Below are 16,213 nucleotides of genomic sequence, written 5' to 3'. Positions count from 1 at the left end.
TTTACATATCTGGAACAAACTCCCAGCTGGTCTTCTACAACTTTTATTTCTTTTAAAACATCAACTAAAGATATTTCTGTTTGCCGCAGCCTTGGATTGAGTTTTTTTTTCCTGTTGTGTTCCAATTCCAATTCCGTCTCGCCCCAGCTTTTTTCCGCCGGTTTGAAATACGTTTAGGGTTAGACATAGTTTTACTGGTGTTAAGTTTAGGTATAGGGTTAGGTTTAGGCATAGTTTTACTGGGGTTAAGTTTAGGTATAGGGTTAGGTTTAGACATAGTTTTACTGGGGTTAAGTTTAGGAATAGGGTTAGGTTTAGGCATAGTTTTACTGAGGTTAAGGTTAGGAATAAGGTTAGGTTTAACCGTTTAAGCATAATTTATTTAGGTTACTTTAGGAATACCAGGCTGCGCTGTTCCACCAGCTGTACGCCCAGGGCGAGTTAGTAAAGGGGCGAGTTGTTTGGTATTCTTGTGTTACTTATTTAGTTTTGTTTTATGTATCCTAATCATAATGTCATTGCATTGTATGAGGTGGCAGTGGCTCAGGGGTATAGTCACCGGTAGTGTAAATTAAAACGTCTGGTAAGGTACAGGTAAGGCAGATTTATTTATAAAGTGCCTTTCAAAACAAATGTCACAATAAGGTGCTGTACAATAAAATTAAATAAAACAAGAGCATCACATAGATCAACAATAGAATCACACAAAACAATAGTACCAATGCATTAGAGTAGAGCAGTGAATAAAATACCTATAAATATACAGTACATTATGTAGACAGTATTACGAACCAAAATGCTTACAAAACAAGTGGGTTTTTAGCAGCTTTTTAAAGGCAACGACAGACTGCCCTTCTTAGGGAGAGTGGTAGTTCGTTCCATAAGGAAGGGGCTATACGAACGCAAACGCTCTTTTGTTTTGTTCTTAATTTTGTTTTAGGAACAAAGAGAAGGTCTTTGCCTGAGGACCTAAGTGTTCTCACATTAACCTTAGGGGTTATTAATTCAGTTAAATAAACTGGAGAGGCCCAGGCCGTAGCGTAACTGTCTGGGCACCGGACTGGTGATCCAGTCGCGGTGTGCCGCGGGTTCGACTCCCGGACCCGACACGGCCTTTACCGCATGTCATCCCCCCATCTCTCTCCCGTTTCCTGTCAGCCTACTTTCTATCCCTTAAAAAATCAATAAAAAGGCGTAAGCCGCAAAAAAATATCTTTAAAAAACAAAAGAAAAGAAATGGGGCATTGGCCAGATTTGGTGACTTTTTGAATGGCAATCGAAAAATGTGAGATATGACCACAATGTCACGAAATGTCTAATTTTAAAGCTCCAAGTCACTAGTTTACAATGAAAAAATAATTATGATTATAGCTTGTTCCATCGTTTACTTATAAGCTTTTTAGTAGACCTTGGTTTCAGTGATAAGTCAAACCAAGGTGTACTAAAATGCTTATAAGTAAACGATGGAACAAGCTAGAATCATCATTCTTTTTTCGGTGTAAACTATACACGTGGGGCTTTAAAATTAGACATTTCGTGACATTGTGGTCATATCTCACATTTTTCGATTGCCATTCAAAAAGTCGCCAAATCTGGCCCAATGCACAATAAGATGTTATTAAATCTAGGGGGGTAAGCGGACATGGCAACACTCCGAACGTCTCCACTCGCCTCTCTCTTTTTAAGACAGTGTGGCCGGCTCGCTGCGGAGCTGAGCAGCGCTGCGTAGATTTTAATACCCAGGCAGACGACGTAAATGATAGTTATGACACAAGCACTGTATATCACAAAAAAACTGACAAGTATGTGTCCGGCCAGAGGTTGAGGTGGGAGGAGGACAGGTGGGTCTAAAACCGGACTGTCCGGCGTGAAACCGGGCGTCTGGCCACCCTAATTCGGCTCCAGGAGTGTAAACAAACTATCACCCTGAGAAGGCCGACACCCACGTAGGTGGCCAGAGCTGACCACATATGCAGGAACACACATTTACCTAGGCTGCATCCGAATTGCTAGGGTTGTTCCCTACTCCCTACTCCCCATACGGGGATCCAGACTCTAGTGGACTCTATAGTGATGATTTCGGACAATACTCCCTGTATGGGGAGCACCGACTCTGACGTCAATATCGGTAGAGGGCGCTGTAGGTCCGCGGGTTCATGTACTTTTTATTTGCATGAAATCCCCATTAGGTTTTTTTTCAGATCGATCGCCTCATAAAGAACTGTTTGAAAAATAAACGAATCATCCCGGCCGTTTCACTCATTTGGATATGAAGGATCAACTGACTACAAGAAACCAGTCAAAACGCTGCTGCTGAATTTTCGCTAGGAACAGACTGCATCAAATAAGTGACTGCAGGCTGTCACCTCCCTGCAAGGACAATTTTTTTAAAGTTTTAAATTCATGAATGAATAAAGAAAAAATAGGTTAATGAAAATATGTTTGCAGGCATTTAGGCCTATATGTCTATGATAAAAAGGTTATTTTAAAATAACATAGGCCTATGAAAAATAGCCGATCTATAAGCAACGCGACGTCCGTGTTGTGAGCTTGTAGCTTGTAGGCCTACTTTTGGTAAATAATTACCAAAAGTAGCCGATCTACAAGCTCTGCTCACAATAATAATACGGACGTTTGGTGTTAACAGAAATACATAATGAAGTTTTAATGTATTTATCGCAATTCAATGAAATAATGTTAGATAGCATATTTTTTCATGGCAGGAATTAATGAATATTAATAAAACATATGTTCGGACACAATTAATGTGTCTCACATGCATGTATTTAGCCTACGTTTGTGATAAAGAATCTCACAAATATATTCTACAGCAAGCAACTGATTCCTCTCCTAACGTCATGCGCTGGGCCTGGGTGATATCAGTAATACTATTGCAAATGAGTAATTTATTATAAATGAAATAAAACAATTTCAAATAAATGCACAGATCATTTGTCTCGAGATCTGTAGCTTCGAGATCCGCCAGGGAAGGGAAAACGAAAGTTTAAAAAGTACATTTGTGTTGAGTTCTTTCGCTGGTTCAACTTCTGCCTCTTCTGAGTTGGAGCGCAATGAGCGCATGCATGCAGAAGCAGCGCACGTGCGCAAACGCGTGCATGTGCGCTCAAGAGCGAGCTTGAGCAATGCATTATGGGGCAGATTTGCTTCGCTGTGTTTTTGTAGTGACCATCGGATGCTCCCTACAATTCCCGGTGCATTGTGGGATACTTCAGTCCACTATGTTAGGGTGCAAAAATGCTCACTACACATTCGGACACTACAACAAAATGGCGGAACGCCAAAGTAGTGCACTATATGGGGCATAGGGAATGAATTCGGACGCAGCCTTAGAATTATGGAATTCCAGATTCCACAGAAGCTCCACCCACGCGGCAGAATGCCGCTGGGGCAAGCTTTTCCGGGAATCTGTCCACCGCGCATGGAAGTTCAGGTCTGCTTACGGCTAGAGCGAGAAACCTTAATTCACCTTTAGCTATAAGCCCCGCCCTCTCCCACTTAGACACTCCCACTTTCCAGCCGGGCTCATTCATTCCAATGTAAATATCATGGATTGTATACACATTAAATACTGGTTCATTTTTGGAAACAGACCTCCAAATCCGTCAACAAGGCCTGCCATATGCATGGAAAAATATGTGCATGTGTAACATTTCCTATATGATAAAACCAAGAAAACTATTGGTGGAGAGGTTTGTCTAACCCATGTTATAAAATGGTTAGAATGGTTAGAATGGTTAGAATTGTGATGCTGCATTACCCCATGACCCCGTGGAACTCTCCCGTGGACACCTGGGGGTCCCCGGACCCCACTTTGAGAAGCACTGCTCTAGATAATGAGCTATGCCTATTACATCCCTGTCCCTTTGAGGTTTACGGCTGGAATTGGGACATAATAATAGTTTTATAGAGTTGGTGATGGGAGGTCAAACACACTCGTACTGTGCTGCGGCATTGAAAATGACTCCACACATAAATAGGCTGCACGTATTATTATTCATGAATTATCATAAGCCAGTAAACAAAAATTTGGTCGGTCAGTCTGAAAATTAGCTAGGGGGTGTGTGTGTGTGTGTGTGTGTGTGTGTGTGTGTGTGTGTGTGTGTGTGTGTGTGTGTGTGTGTGTGTGTGTGTGTGTGTGTGTGTGTGTGTGTGTGTGTGTGTGTGTGTGTGTGTGTGTGTGTGTGTGTGTGTGTGTGTGTGTGTGTGTGAACGCCAACAAACATAGTTTGATCCGGTTTGATAAGGAAAGCATCTCTGAACTGAAACAGACTGTACAAGTTATTAAACTGCAACAGAAAAAAGGTCACGTGTGTTCTCTCTACGCATGGAAGAATGCAAGCAGCCCATAGAGTTATAGATGTAGTCCTGTTAGAATGTTAGCCACCTGTTTCCTAAGGAGCATATTATTATAATATACTGGGGGGAAACCACACCCCCTTTATGTGGGGTTCACTTCAGCTGATTGTAATCACTTAACGAGCACCATGTGATCCCCATTCCCCCCCACGCAGAGGTTCAGGGTTGAAACGGTATAGCCAGACTAAGGAGTATAATGTAATATAAACAGTAGCCACTAAGGAGTATAATGTAATATAAACAGTAGCCACTAAGGAGTATAATGAAAGGAATAGAAGGGAAGAACGATTCATTACAAGGCTAAGGGTCTGGCCACACTGGGTTAGACAGCACCATTTTTGTCTCCACCAGGCCGAAGGCATGTGGGGAGAGTATGTTTTGCACTCCGTCCGTCCGCGTGTGTGTCCGTGTGTCCGTGTGTGTGTCCGTGAACAGCTAATCTCGGCCACCGTTAACCCGGTCGATGCCATATTTTGCACACACACTCCCTGGATGCCAACCATGAACCTCTGCCCCAAACTTTCCAGAACGGCCTGTTATAGCGCCACCAGGAGGCCGCTTTGTGCAAAACAAGTTTTTCAATGCCATATTTTGCACACACACTCCCTGGATGCCAACCATGAACCTCTGCCCCAAACTTTCCAGAACGGCCTGTTATAGCGCCACCAGGAGGCCGCTTTGTGCAAAACACGTTTTTGCACAGTACACCTACAGATTTTGTCCAAACATCACGCAAATTGGTACACAGTCTCTCTAGAGCCATTCAACGAAACGGGTCTTTCAGATTTATCAGACTCCATCCTGATTGGTTAAGATTGGCTTCCAAAGTTCACAGGAGTGCTCAGTTTCAAACAAAATGCTGCAAATCATGAACACATCGCGTGATTTCCGTGAAATTGTGCACCCACATTCCCACTAGGCCGAGGACGAAATGCCACATGAACAATTTCAACTCAGCCTCAAGGTGGCGCTATAACTGGCCGAAAAGTGTTTTTACCTCTAACTGCACGGATCTGTGGATAACCTGGTGGAGACCTGTGCCCGGAAGGGCACTTTTTCTAGTTTACTCTGGGTAAGGCAGAGAGCAACACATGTGGAAGTTGTCTTTTTACTATGCATGGGTAAGGCAGAGAGCAACACATGTGGAAGTTGTCTTTGTACTATGGGTAAGGCAGAGAGCAACACATGTGGAAGTTGACTTTGTACTATGGGTAAGGCAGAGAGCAACACATGTGGAAGTTGTCTTTGTACTATGGGTAAGGCAGAGAGCAACACATGTGGAAGTTGTCTTTGTACTATGGGTAAGGCAGAGAGCAACACATGTGGAAGTTGTCTTTGTACTATGGGTAAGGCAGAGAGCAACACATGTGGAAGTTGTCTTTGTACTATGGGTAAGGCAGAGAGCAATACATGTGGAAGTTGTCTTTGTACTATGGGTAAGGCAGAGAGCAATACATGTGGAAGTTGTCTTTTTACTATGGGTAAGGCAGAGAGCAACACATGTGGAAGTTGTCTTTGTACTATGGGTAAGGCAGAGAGCAACACATGTGGAAGTTGTCTTTGTACTATGGGTAAGGCAGAGAGCAACACATGTGGAAGTTGTCTTTTTACTATGGGTAAGGCAGAGAGCAACACATGTGGAAGTTGTCTTTTTACTATGGGTAAGGCAGAGAGCAACACATGTGGAAGTTGTCTTTGTACTATGGGTAAGGCAGAGAGCAACACATGTGGAAGTTGTCTTTTTACTATGGGTAAGGCAGAGAGCAACACATGTGGAAGTTGTCTTTGTACTATGGGTAAGGCAGAGAGCAACACATGTGGAAGTTGTCTTTGTACTATGGGTAAGGCAGAGAGCAACACATGTGGAAGTTCTTTGTACTATGGGTAAGGCAGAGAGCAATACATGTGGAAGTTGTCTTTTTACTATGGGTAAGGCAGAGAGCAACACATGTGGAAGTTGTGGGGAAATAGAAAAGGTTGAGCACGTTTTATTGAACTGTCATAGGTATATAGAGGAAAGAGCACAATTGAAGGACAAAGTTAACCCTGAAACAACAACAGTGTTGCAATACTACAACATATTTTAATTAATTAATTAATTAAAAAAATATATTTAATATTTTTTTATCTAGAGTAAACAGTGATGTTCATTGCAATGCAATTGCAATGCCATTGGTCCTGATATTTGCGTATAAATAAAATACCCCCCACAGAGGCTGAAATTCACACAATTATATTTTTTAACCTATGACCTTTAACCTTAATAAAATTAAAATAACTAATATATGTTTTTTGTGATCATTAGAATGTCTAGAACATGTTTTATTCATTGTTGTGAAAGATATCCCCCAAATGTAAAGTATTAATTCATTATTATTATTTTAATAATTATTATAAATGTGCATAAAATTAGCATTTATATATATATATATATTTTTTTTTTACATAATTTCCTCTGATAAGTCCTAGTAGTAAAAAGTAGTAGTAAGGTTGAAATCGTATTTTTTTTGCAAGTAGAAATGCATCCGGCTTTTACAGGGTTAATGATGCAGGACGGGAATGGGATTTGTTAGGGATTCTTGGAGCAGAGGGAAAGGGTGAGGTGAGGTGAGGAAGGGTGAGGTGAGGTGAGGAAGGCACTGTTTACATTTTTATACACCACAAACCTGAGTAGTAGGATCTAACTAGCACTAGAACAGTGGCATGATGTTGCACACTCTTGTACAGTAGATGGCGGTATGCACCTTTACGTTGGTTTGCACAACGAAGTGTACTCTTCACTTTGTTTTATATTTAAAAACACGACCTGTAAGGTATGAAAATTCTACCCAAGTAGTGACTGACACTGTGTCAAGGTCAAGATTATATGTCCCAAATTAATTTTACATTTGTTTTTGGGGTCTTGAGCGACAACATTGGGAACCACGTATACTGCTCTAGCCGTTGAAAACACTGATGTGCATGTCTGTGTTTTCAAAAGACAATAAATGCTACGCTAATAGTTCAAAATGTAGGCTATACTACATAAATCCTGCGTTCACATTTTAACCACATTCAGGACGGGAACCCCTTTGTGTTTTAAGCATTGTTATTCTTTAGCTATTGAAAAATAGCAGATCTACAAGCTCGTGCTGCGCTACGAGCTTGTAGATCTGCTATTTTTGAGGGGAAAATATGTGAAAATATTTGCTTCTGAGGCAGGGGGGGGGACGGGGGGGGGACAACATATTTTTAGATGAGGGTCCGCGACCAAATACAGATAATTCTGGGGGTCCTTGACATGAAATTCTTTAAGAACGACTGACATATAGAAACATATGTTTTTCAGAAGACATTTAGACCTCAGGTCTAAATGGGTTCAAACACCACCTGTACTACCCAAGAATCCACTAGGCAAAGCAAAGTAAAAAGAACAAAAATACTGACATCGTCTCAAGGTCAACTTTATTAGTATGTGTCCCAAACTGGTCAATTCATTTTTTTTACATGCACGTCCCTGTTAGGTAACATTACTGTAAACCACCACCAGGGGGTGCTGCAGTGCACCCTGACCAAACAGTAGAGCCGCATTGAAGTCACATTAGGGGGTGATATGAGGACCAGACCATGGAGGCTCTATCAGCTCAAGATCTCCTTTATCTCTCCACAATCTGTGATATTTCTCCACAATCTGCGATAATGATCTTCTTGGAGGTCTTCCCAGACCTAGACGCATAAGACTCAATAGTCTTGATCACATACATTCCTTCGACAACTTTGCCAAACACAACATGCTTTCCATCCAGCCTATGGGAAGAATGAAGCAGAAGATCAATGAAAAACTATTCCAACCTTTTTCTATAAAGTTTTTTTTTCTTTCATTAGAATAAAAAATGAGGCAGAAATCAAACACAAATGTTTGGTCAAACCATGTGACTCCCATTGGAATTGCATTGTGGCATCCATTAATCACAGCACAGTAGTTTGCTATATGAGGCCTGAGTCTACATACCAGGGTGTTACCCCTAAGGTGATGAAGAACTGAGATCCATTGGTGTCCGGTCCGTAGTTGGCCATGGACAAGAGTCCTGAGACAGATAAGCAACAGTCAGTGGTGAAAAATGTATTCAGAATGAATTCATTCCGAACAGAGAATCATACCCAACTGTTTACATGGAACCGGAATACAAGTATTCCTATTCCTCAATTGTTTACATGACCAAAGCATTCAGAATTTAACTTTGGACTATAGAGATGGCCAACTCATAACCGTTATCCCTTAAGAAATTAATAACCGACAAAACACTAACGGCTATAGAGCGTCGCAGTCCCTCCCCCTCTCAGAACAACGAGTGGCCCAGGAAATGATTCTCAATGTATTTTTCCCACAGGCTTTTCTTAAAGTATTTATTTAAAGACGGTTACGGCGCGGACAAAGCCAACTCTGATCGTGACAAATCATGACAATGAACACAATATTTTGGGCAGATCAAATCATTAGAAATTAGAAAAGGCAGGAGACAACACTATTTGTTTTGTTTTTCTTCTTATAAATTAAATCTTCAAGTGGAATGCTACCCCAGGAGAACAGTGAGCGAGGGAGAACAGCCGCCATCTACCACTGAACAAAGCTTAAATATACACTGTACCTTCTGCATTGTGCTTCAGAGTGAAGTTCTCATCTTTGAAATTGTCTCCATAGATGGACCTTCCTCCAGTTCCGTCACCTCTGGTGAAATCCCCGCTCTTTAAACATGAAAAACAACACGTTGACTCCATGATATCCACACTAGCATTCTGTGTGCTGGTTTAGTTTCCACTTATTGAGGATTCAAATCATGTCAGCTTACCTGCAACATGAACTCAGGAGGCAGCCTTAGCTAGGCCATACCCACAGACTGGTTGTTATATTAGGAGGGTTCCAACAACTTGGGATGCCCAAAAAGGAGGCTAAAAGGCTGGCAAAGTATTGTAGTGACTCTGCAATAATTGGCAGCCGCCAGCGCCAAGTGAGTGACATGCCTGTTGTATCACGAAAACACATGCCATGATTTTGTAAATGTAACTCTACTGCACCTTTACTTTATTTGTGTCGTTGTATGCACCTCCTTTGTGTGGACATAATATAAATGAGTTTAAATGTGTTTTCCTCTCCAGTGCGGCGGGAGGTGAGATCTACTTCCAGTGCGTGGCGGAGCGAGGCGAGGAGGAGGCCTTCAGCGAGACGGAGGTGAAGAGGTTAATGAGACAGATCCTGGAGGGCGTGGAGTTCCTGCACCGAAACAACGTGGTGCACCTGGACCTCAAGGTGTGTACGCACACGCGCGCGCACACACGCGCTCGCACACGCGTGTTCGCCAAAAACTTGGCGAACTCGTTTTTGGCAGTCAATGAGTAACAACAATTTATCTTGTGTGGACCAGGAAAATGGTCCTCGCAATGTCTATTTCATACATTATACTATACTTGTGATGTGTTATGTGTAATTCTCGCAAACTAAATATTAATGGTGTGTGTGTGTGTGTGTGTGTGTGTGTGTGTGTGTGTGTGTGTGTGTGTGTGTGTGTGTGTGTGTGTGTGTGTGTGTGTGTGTGTGCGTGTGCGTGTGCGTGTGCTTGGCCGTGCGTCAGCCTCAGAACATTCTGCTGACCAGGGACACTCCTGTGGGAGACATTAAGATCGTGGACTTTGGCTTGTCCAGAATGGTCAGCAGTCACAAAGAACTCAGAGAGATTATGGGCACGCCAGAGTATGTGGGTGAGTAACCTGTCTGTCTGTCGTATGTATATATAATTATGAACTTTCCCTGTCGTATTTGACGTTTCCCCGTCCACTATTACAGGTGGAAAGAATGAGGCATGTATAGGCAGATTTCGAAGGTTATGGGATCCCTGATGAATCTATACTCACGTGAACAAATCAAATCTTATTTATAGAGCACATGTACACAACCTTAGTGCTGAGTGGTAACTAGGGAACACCCGCAGGTAACAGCTAAACAAGGCCATGCCATTGTCATATAGAGGCTGCATATATTATCTGCACTCAAAACTACCTTACGCCACAGCATGCGTTTGATGTGTTCTTTTCTTTTTCTGTTTTTCACAGCTCCAGAAATCCTGAATTATGAACCCATCAGCACGGCGACAGATATGTGGTAAGTCGAATGTCATTGAAATGAAGTCTTCGGTGTTTTAACCCATTTAGGCCCGACGTCGAAAATTAAAAAAATGTCTTGTAAATCCTGACAGTTTTCTGAAAAACCTATGCTTCTATGTCAGTGGTGCTCAATATTTCATGTCAAGGACCCCAATAATTATATGTAATTGGCCGCCGACCCCCATTTGAAAATATGTTGTTCCAGGGACCCGCCCAGAAGCAAAGATTTGAGTAAAAAGCGTTCGCTCTGAAAGAATATATATTCAGAGATTTGCGCCACAATTTTTAAGATTTTTCAGAAAATAGCAGACCTACAAGCTTGTAGCGCGGCACCGAGTGCCACGCTACGAGCTTGTAGGTCTGCTATTTTTCGACGGCTAAAGTATGAAATACCAAAAGGGGTTCGACCCGTCCTGAATTGGGTTAAAAAACGGTCTCTGTATCTCTCTCTCTCTCTCTCTCTCTTGTCGTTGCGTGTGTTTCCAGGAGCATCGGGGTGCTGGCGTACATCATGCTGACGGGCGTCTCTCCGTTCCTGGGCGACAACAAGCAGGAGACCTTCCTGAACATCTCCCAGCTCAACGTGAGCTACACCGAGGACGAGCTGCTCCACCTGGACCGCGCCGCGCTGGCCTTCATGCAGGCTCTGCTCCGGAAGAAGCCACAGTCAGTAATTCCTTCTATAGGATTTGTGCACATTTTTTCACACAACTTTTAAAAATAATAATACAAATAATCACACTCGTATGAAGTAGTGAGGGGCGTTCTCGTGTCTGTGAAAAATGAAAAGTTAAAGGTCCGCTGACACGCCCCGAAATTAATATGGGTGGTACAGCACATCACGTGGTCTGACTGAAAACAGTTTGAAATTGTTTGAGACAGGGCTACGGCGCGCCGCGCTAGCAACAAGTGGCTGCTAGCTAGCTCAGGCTAGCGTTTTTGACGGTACATTTAGGTCATTTTGGCTATAAATGAAATTGAAAAAAAATATTTTTTCGCTCTAAAATATTCGTTACAATGACATTGAGTTGACGTGTAAGTTTGAGGGGATACTATTGCATACTCGCAATATCGCGTGATGAGTTCCAGAGAGCTGGGATGCAGCTCTCTGTAACCCCGCTAACATGGCCTCAAATTCAGCCTTGTGCAGAGCCCTGTTCACAGGTTCACTGCCTGTCTATAGCAGCATTGCACCGGGCTAAAATGCATATCCGTCTTCAAATATCTTATGTACCGCAGCATTGTTCAAGTGAACTGTGTGTTTATGCTTGTTCATTGTAATAATCAATATCGCTATGATGATTTATCGCCGCGTCACTCGAGTGACGAGTCCCGTCCCGTGGCCGGGCCATCCAGTCCTATGTCCCCGCCGTGGCGCCGTCATATAGTGCCTCTGCCCGGGGCAGTGGGGCACTGCTGCCGGCTCAAGTAACCTGACCGCTCTCTCTCTCTCTCTCACACACACACACACACACACACACACACGCTCTCTCTCACACACACCGATATGGGGGGGCAGTCTCTCTCTCTCTATCTCGCACACACACACACACACACACACACTGCGTCTTGCATCAGCGCGCATACGGAGTGCCTTACGCGGGTGCAGTACTTAGTTTAGACAGTTTTTGGTTTAGACTAGTCATTGGTTAGTCATTAGTCCTACATCTACAACCTATCTCAAACCCTCACCCTAAACCTAACCTCCCACGAGGCAGCACACCTAAACCTAACCGTAACCCATGTCTAACCAATGCTATGTCTAACCAAAGTATGCCTCCCCCTTACGCACCGCAATTCTCTCCCTCCGTATCTCTCTCTCTCTCCCTCTCCCTCTCCCTCTCCCTCTCCCTCTCCCTCTCTCTCTCTCTCTCTCTCTCTCTCTCTCCCTCTCTCTCTCTCTCTCTCTAATAATAATAAAACGCATCACAGCGCGACAACTTGTGAAGATTAGATATATTCGAAGAAACTAGCATGTATGGAACCACTGGAAAAAATAACAAGTATCCGTGCGCAACTTGGAGGTCTCCAATAGCCACACTCAGAAGGCATGTGATGTCTTCGTCACCACCAGAAGTATAATGAAACTTTCATCTCATTAATCATTGACATAGCGTTATGTAGGCTATAATGATCAACTTGTGGGTGATTCGTGTAATAATAAACATCGCTATGATGAATTCAAGCCTGGTTGTCCGAGCCGAGTTGAGGCATAGTCTTGCGGACGAGATCATGAGCCTCCGGGGGACTGGGCAGTGGGCATGTGTATACTATACACACACACACACACACACACACACACACACACACATGTACACACACATGCAATGGCACGGAATCTGCCTCTGGCATCTATAGCTCTCTCCCCCGCTGACATGCACTATAGCCACGGCTAAAAGTTGACAGGTTGAGTACACAATACACGTAGGCTACACACACCGCCCCGGTTGTCCGAATGCCTCTCTCTCTCTCTTCGGGCATACACTCACTGAGCCGTCAGCCAAATAAATATACGTAATTCTCATAGATATATCCACCATCCATATATGTGAATGAACTGTATCTGTCTGTGGGCAGGCATATGCCCACATATGAATACATGTGTGTGTGTGTGTGTGTGTGTGTGTGTGTGTGTGTGTGTGTGTGTGTGTGTGTGTACACGTGTGCGTGTACGTGTGTGTGTGTGTGTGTGTGTGTGTGTGTGTGTGTGTAGCTGTGTAGTGTGTACACAGACACATGCCCAGTTCAATATGCGCCGGGGACCATAGAGGCTATACGTTCCCCGTGTGTGCAGCCTGCATGACCACTGACCAGAAGAGGCTCAGTGCCCCGGCGGTGAGAGGGGCATTTTGTCATGCGGAGCGACGCGGCGATAAATCATCATAGCTATATTGATTATTACAATGAACAAGCATAAACACACAGTTCACTTGAACAATGTTGTGGTAGCTATTTGAAGACGGATATGCATTTTAGCCCGGTGCAGTGCCGCTACTCAACCTGTGAGAAGGGCTGAGTGTATGCCGTGGCTGAGTGCATGTCAGCGGGGGAGACCGAGAGAGATGGCCGGGGAAATTCGCCCGGTGCAGTGCCGCTACTCAACCTGTGAGAAGGGCTGAGTGTATGCCGTGGCTGAGTGCATGTCAGCGGGGGAGACCGAGAGAGATGGCCGGGGAAATTCGCCCGGTGCAGTGCCGCTACTCAACCTGTGAGAAGGGCTGAGTGTATGCCGTGGCTGAGTGCATGTCAGCGGGGGAGACCGAGAGAGATGGCCGGGGAAATTAGCGAAATTGCGAATATGCAACAGTTTACCCTCAAACTTACACGTCAACTCAATGTCATTCTAACGAATATTTTAGAGCGAAAAAATAATTTTTTTCAATTACATTTATAGGAAATATGACTCTAAATGTGACACCAAAATAGTAGCATAAGTTGCTATGCTACTACGGCCACCAAGCCCGGCGAGCCCGCATAGAAGTCGATGGAGAAAGCTTGTCACAGTCTGACGTCACAATCATGATAGCATTGTTTGATATCCTTTATTAGCTCCCGAGGGGCGTGTCAGCGGGCCTTTAAATACACATATTACACAGATTTTTTTGCATTTATGCATTTATATCAGCGATATGATGTCGCTGATTATTTACCCTATAAGCAAAGGTCCATAGACTTGTCTGGCACAAATAATATCATAGTTTACCCTAAACAAACATTAAAGTCCATAGACTTTGGCTGGGACGGGAAATCTATAATTAAGCTCTAAAGTAAACAAACATTAAAAGTGCATAGACCTGGCTTATGACGTAATCTCGGAAAGCCATGCCGTTGGAGGGGCTAGAGCCCCTCAAAAATAGCAGACCTACAAACTCATATTTTTAAAACAATACCTGACAAACAATTTCTCACCGATTTCCCCCTAGATCCCCCCCCCCCCTCCCCATGATAGCGCCCCTCCAGATATCTGTTTTTCATTTCAGGTTGAAATATTAAAGAAGTGTAGGCTACCTCAAATTGCCATGTATTGTTGTGTTTAAATATTTTTTTAAATATTTTTTATGGAATTTATATAATATTGGGTAAAAATACTTCCAGTGCTATAGTAACGGTATGACAAAATTAAACGTTGGTGTTCTACGCCGGGTTAATGGGTTGGGGTTTGGTCAAAACCAATTTGAGAATCCCATCGTCAAATATTCGGGAAAACTCCCCTGTTGTTCCTCGAAATAGTCTGTCTTGAGAGAACACTTTGCATATAGAATCGCCGAGACATGTCTTAACTAACCCTCCTCATACCGTCTCTGTCTCCCGTCCCCACCAGGGAGAGGGCCACGGCAGAGCAGTGTCTCCGCCACCCCTGGCTCCAGCAGATCGAGGAGGAGGCGGGCCAGCCCTCCGCCGCCGCCACCACCGCCCCAGAGCTCCAAGAAGCAGCATCCGCCTCCAGTGCCCTCCTCCACAGCAGCCCGGAGGAGTCGCCTGCAGCGGCTAGGGAGGAGGACGAGGACGTAGAAGACGAAGAGGAGGAGGAGGAGGTGCACGAGGAGCTGATGGTCATGGCCGCCTACACGCTGCATGGGCAGTGCCGTCACAACACCACCTCCTCCTCCTCCGAGAAGGAGGTCCTGGCTGCCGCGGCGGCCGCCACCGGCCAGCAGCAGAAAGCCGTCTCCAAGCGCTTCAAGTTTGAGGAGCCCTTCATCGGTGGGCTGCAGGAGATCCTCCCCAAGGGGGAGTTCATCTGCTGACCTCTGTCCTTGACCCACACTACAGTACTGACCATGGGAAGGAAGCTGCCTGAACCCCCCCGCCCGCAAATCAACTCCTAACTTTTAGATGTAATTAATCAAAATTCACTTCAGAAACAATGGGATCTACTCAGACTTTCGGGAGCACCTCTGGGCAGTTTTTAAGCCAAACATGGCAGATCTAAAAGCTCACAGTGTGTTGCGTTGCGACTCGTTAAGAGTTTGTAGATAGACTATTTTTGTCCAAAGGTAATTAGTATAGCAAAGAATATATTAAGTTAAATTTCAGTAGAACACTAATAGCCTGCTTCTCATATTCCGCAGGATTGGGTTGGTGTGCTAACAGCTAACTGCATGTCAGCTAAACGTCGACAGCTGAGGCTGTTTTCACTTCGTCTGTACGAAGTGAAATTGTGGCTTGTTTTATAAAGATGCATATCCACCCGTCATCTGCAAAATATATCTACAAGTAAAGGAGTTGATTTGTATTTTGGAACAGTATAACAGAATTCAAGTGAATGGAACAGACATCTCTCACTCTCAGTGTCAAAACACACAACACCAAAGCCAAACCATCTTTATTTTTTGTCATTTTTTCTCTCTCTCCGTGCTGCTTCAGAAACCAGATCCTCGTGCAAAATAATTGTGTGGTTCCTTTTTTTAATTTAATTTAAACATTTTTATCTTGGTGCCATGTATGCATGCTTGGAGAAAAAAGGCAATGATTTGTGGGCCACGTGGGATTGCATTATTCTTTTTTTAATATGTGTTTATTTGTTATATTATAGATATTGTTTAAACCAACGGGTGTGGAGTTTTTCTAATTCAAATGTACTATTATATGAAGCAAATTTTAAATTCTTAAGACTTTTATGTTTGTCTGTATAATATAAGAAGCCATGCCATTCATTGCAACACAAGGATTCCTTTGTAAAATAAAATAAAACAAG

The 16,213-nt window shown here is 43.6% G+C and overlaps 2 protein-coding genes across 2 annotated transcripts in view; one reads left to right on the top strand and one right to left on the bottom strand.

Annotated features, from left to right (window-relative positions):
- The window catches only part of stk17a (serine/threonine kinase 17a), a 70,013-nt gene extending 54,094 nt beyond the window's left edge, over positions 1-15,919 (top strand). The window contains exons 3-7 of the mRNA XM_083778609.1: positions 9,514-9,664; positions 9,987-10,113; positions 10,465-10,513; positions 11,002-11,181; positions 14,837-15,919. Of these exons, the coding sequence (XP_083634735.1) occupies positions 9,514-9,664; positions 9,987-10,113; positions 10,465-10,513; positions 11,002-11,181; positions 14,837-15,263 (934 nt within the window). The 3' untranslated portion in view covers positions 15,264-15,919. The remainder of the gene's footprint in view (positions 1-9,513; positions 9,665-9,986; positions 10,114-10,464; positions 10,514-11,001; positions 11,182-14,836) is intronic.
- Positions 8,013-9,215, bottom strand: LOC310868121 (uncharacterized protein; the record flags this gene model as incomplete). The annotated part of the gene is made up of 4 exons (XM_083778383.1): positions 8,013-8,163; positions 8,369-8,444; positions 9,006-9,102; positions 9,207-9,215. The coding sequence occupies 4 exons, from the start codon at positions 9,213-9,215 to the stop codon at positions 8,013-8,015; spliced, it is 333 nt and encodes a 110-aa protein (XP_083634509.1).
- Positions 15,920-16,213: the final 294 nt, after the last annotated feature.

Source organism: Protomyctophum parallelum (genome assembly GCF_964188405.1).
Source record: "Protomyctophum parallelum genome assembly, chromosome: 12".
Lineage (NCBI taxonomy): Eukaryota > Metazoa > Chordata > Actinopteri > Myctophiformes > Myctophidae > Protomyctophum > Protomyctophum parallelum.
This window is presented reverse-complemented; position numbering and strand designations above follow the sequence as displayed.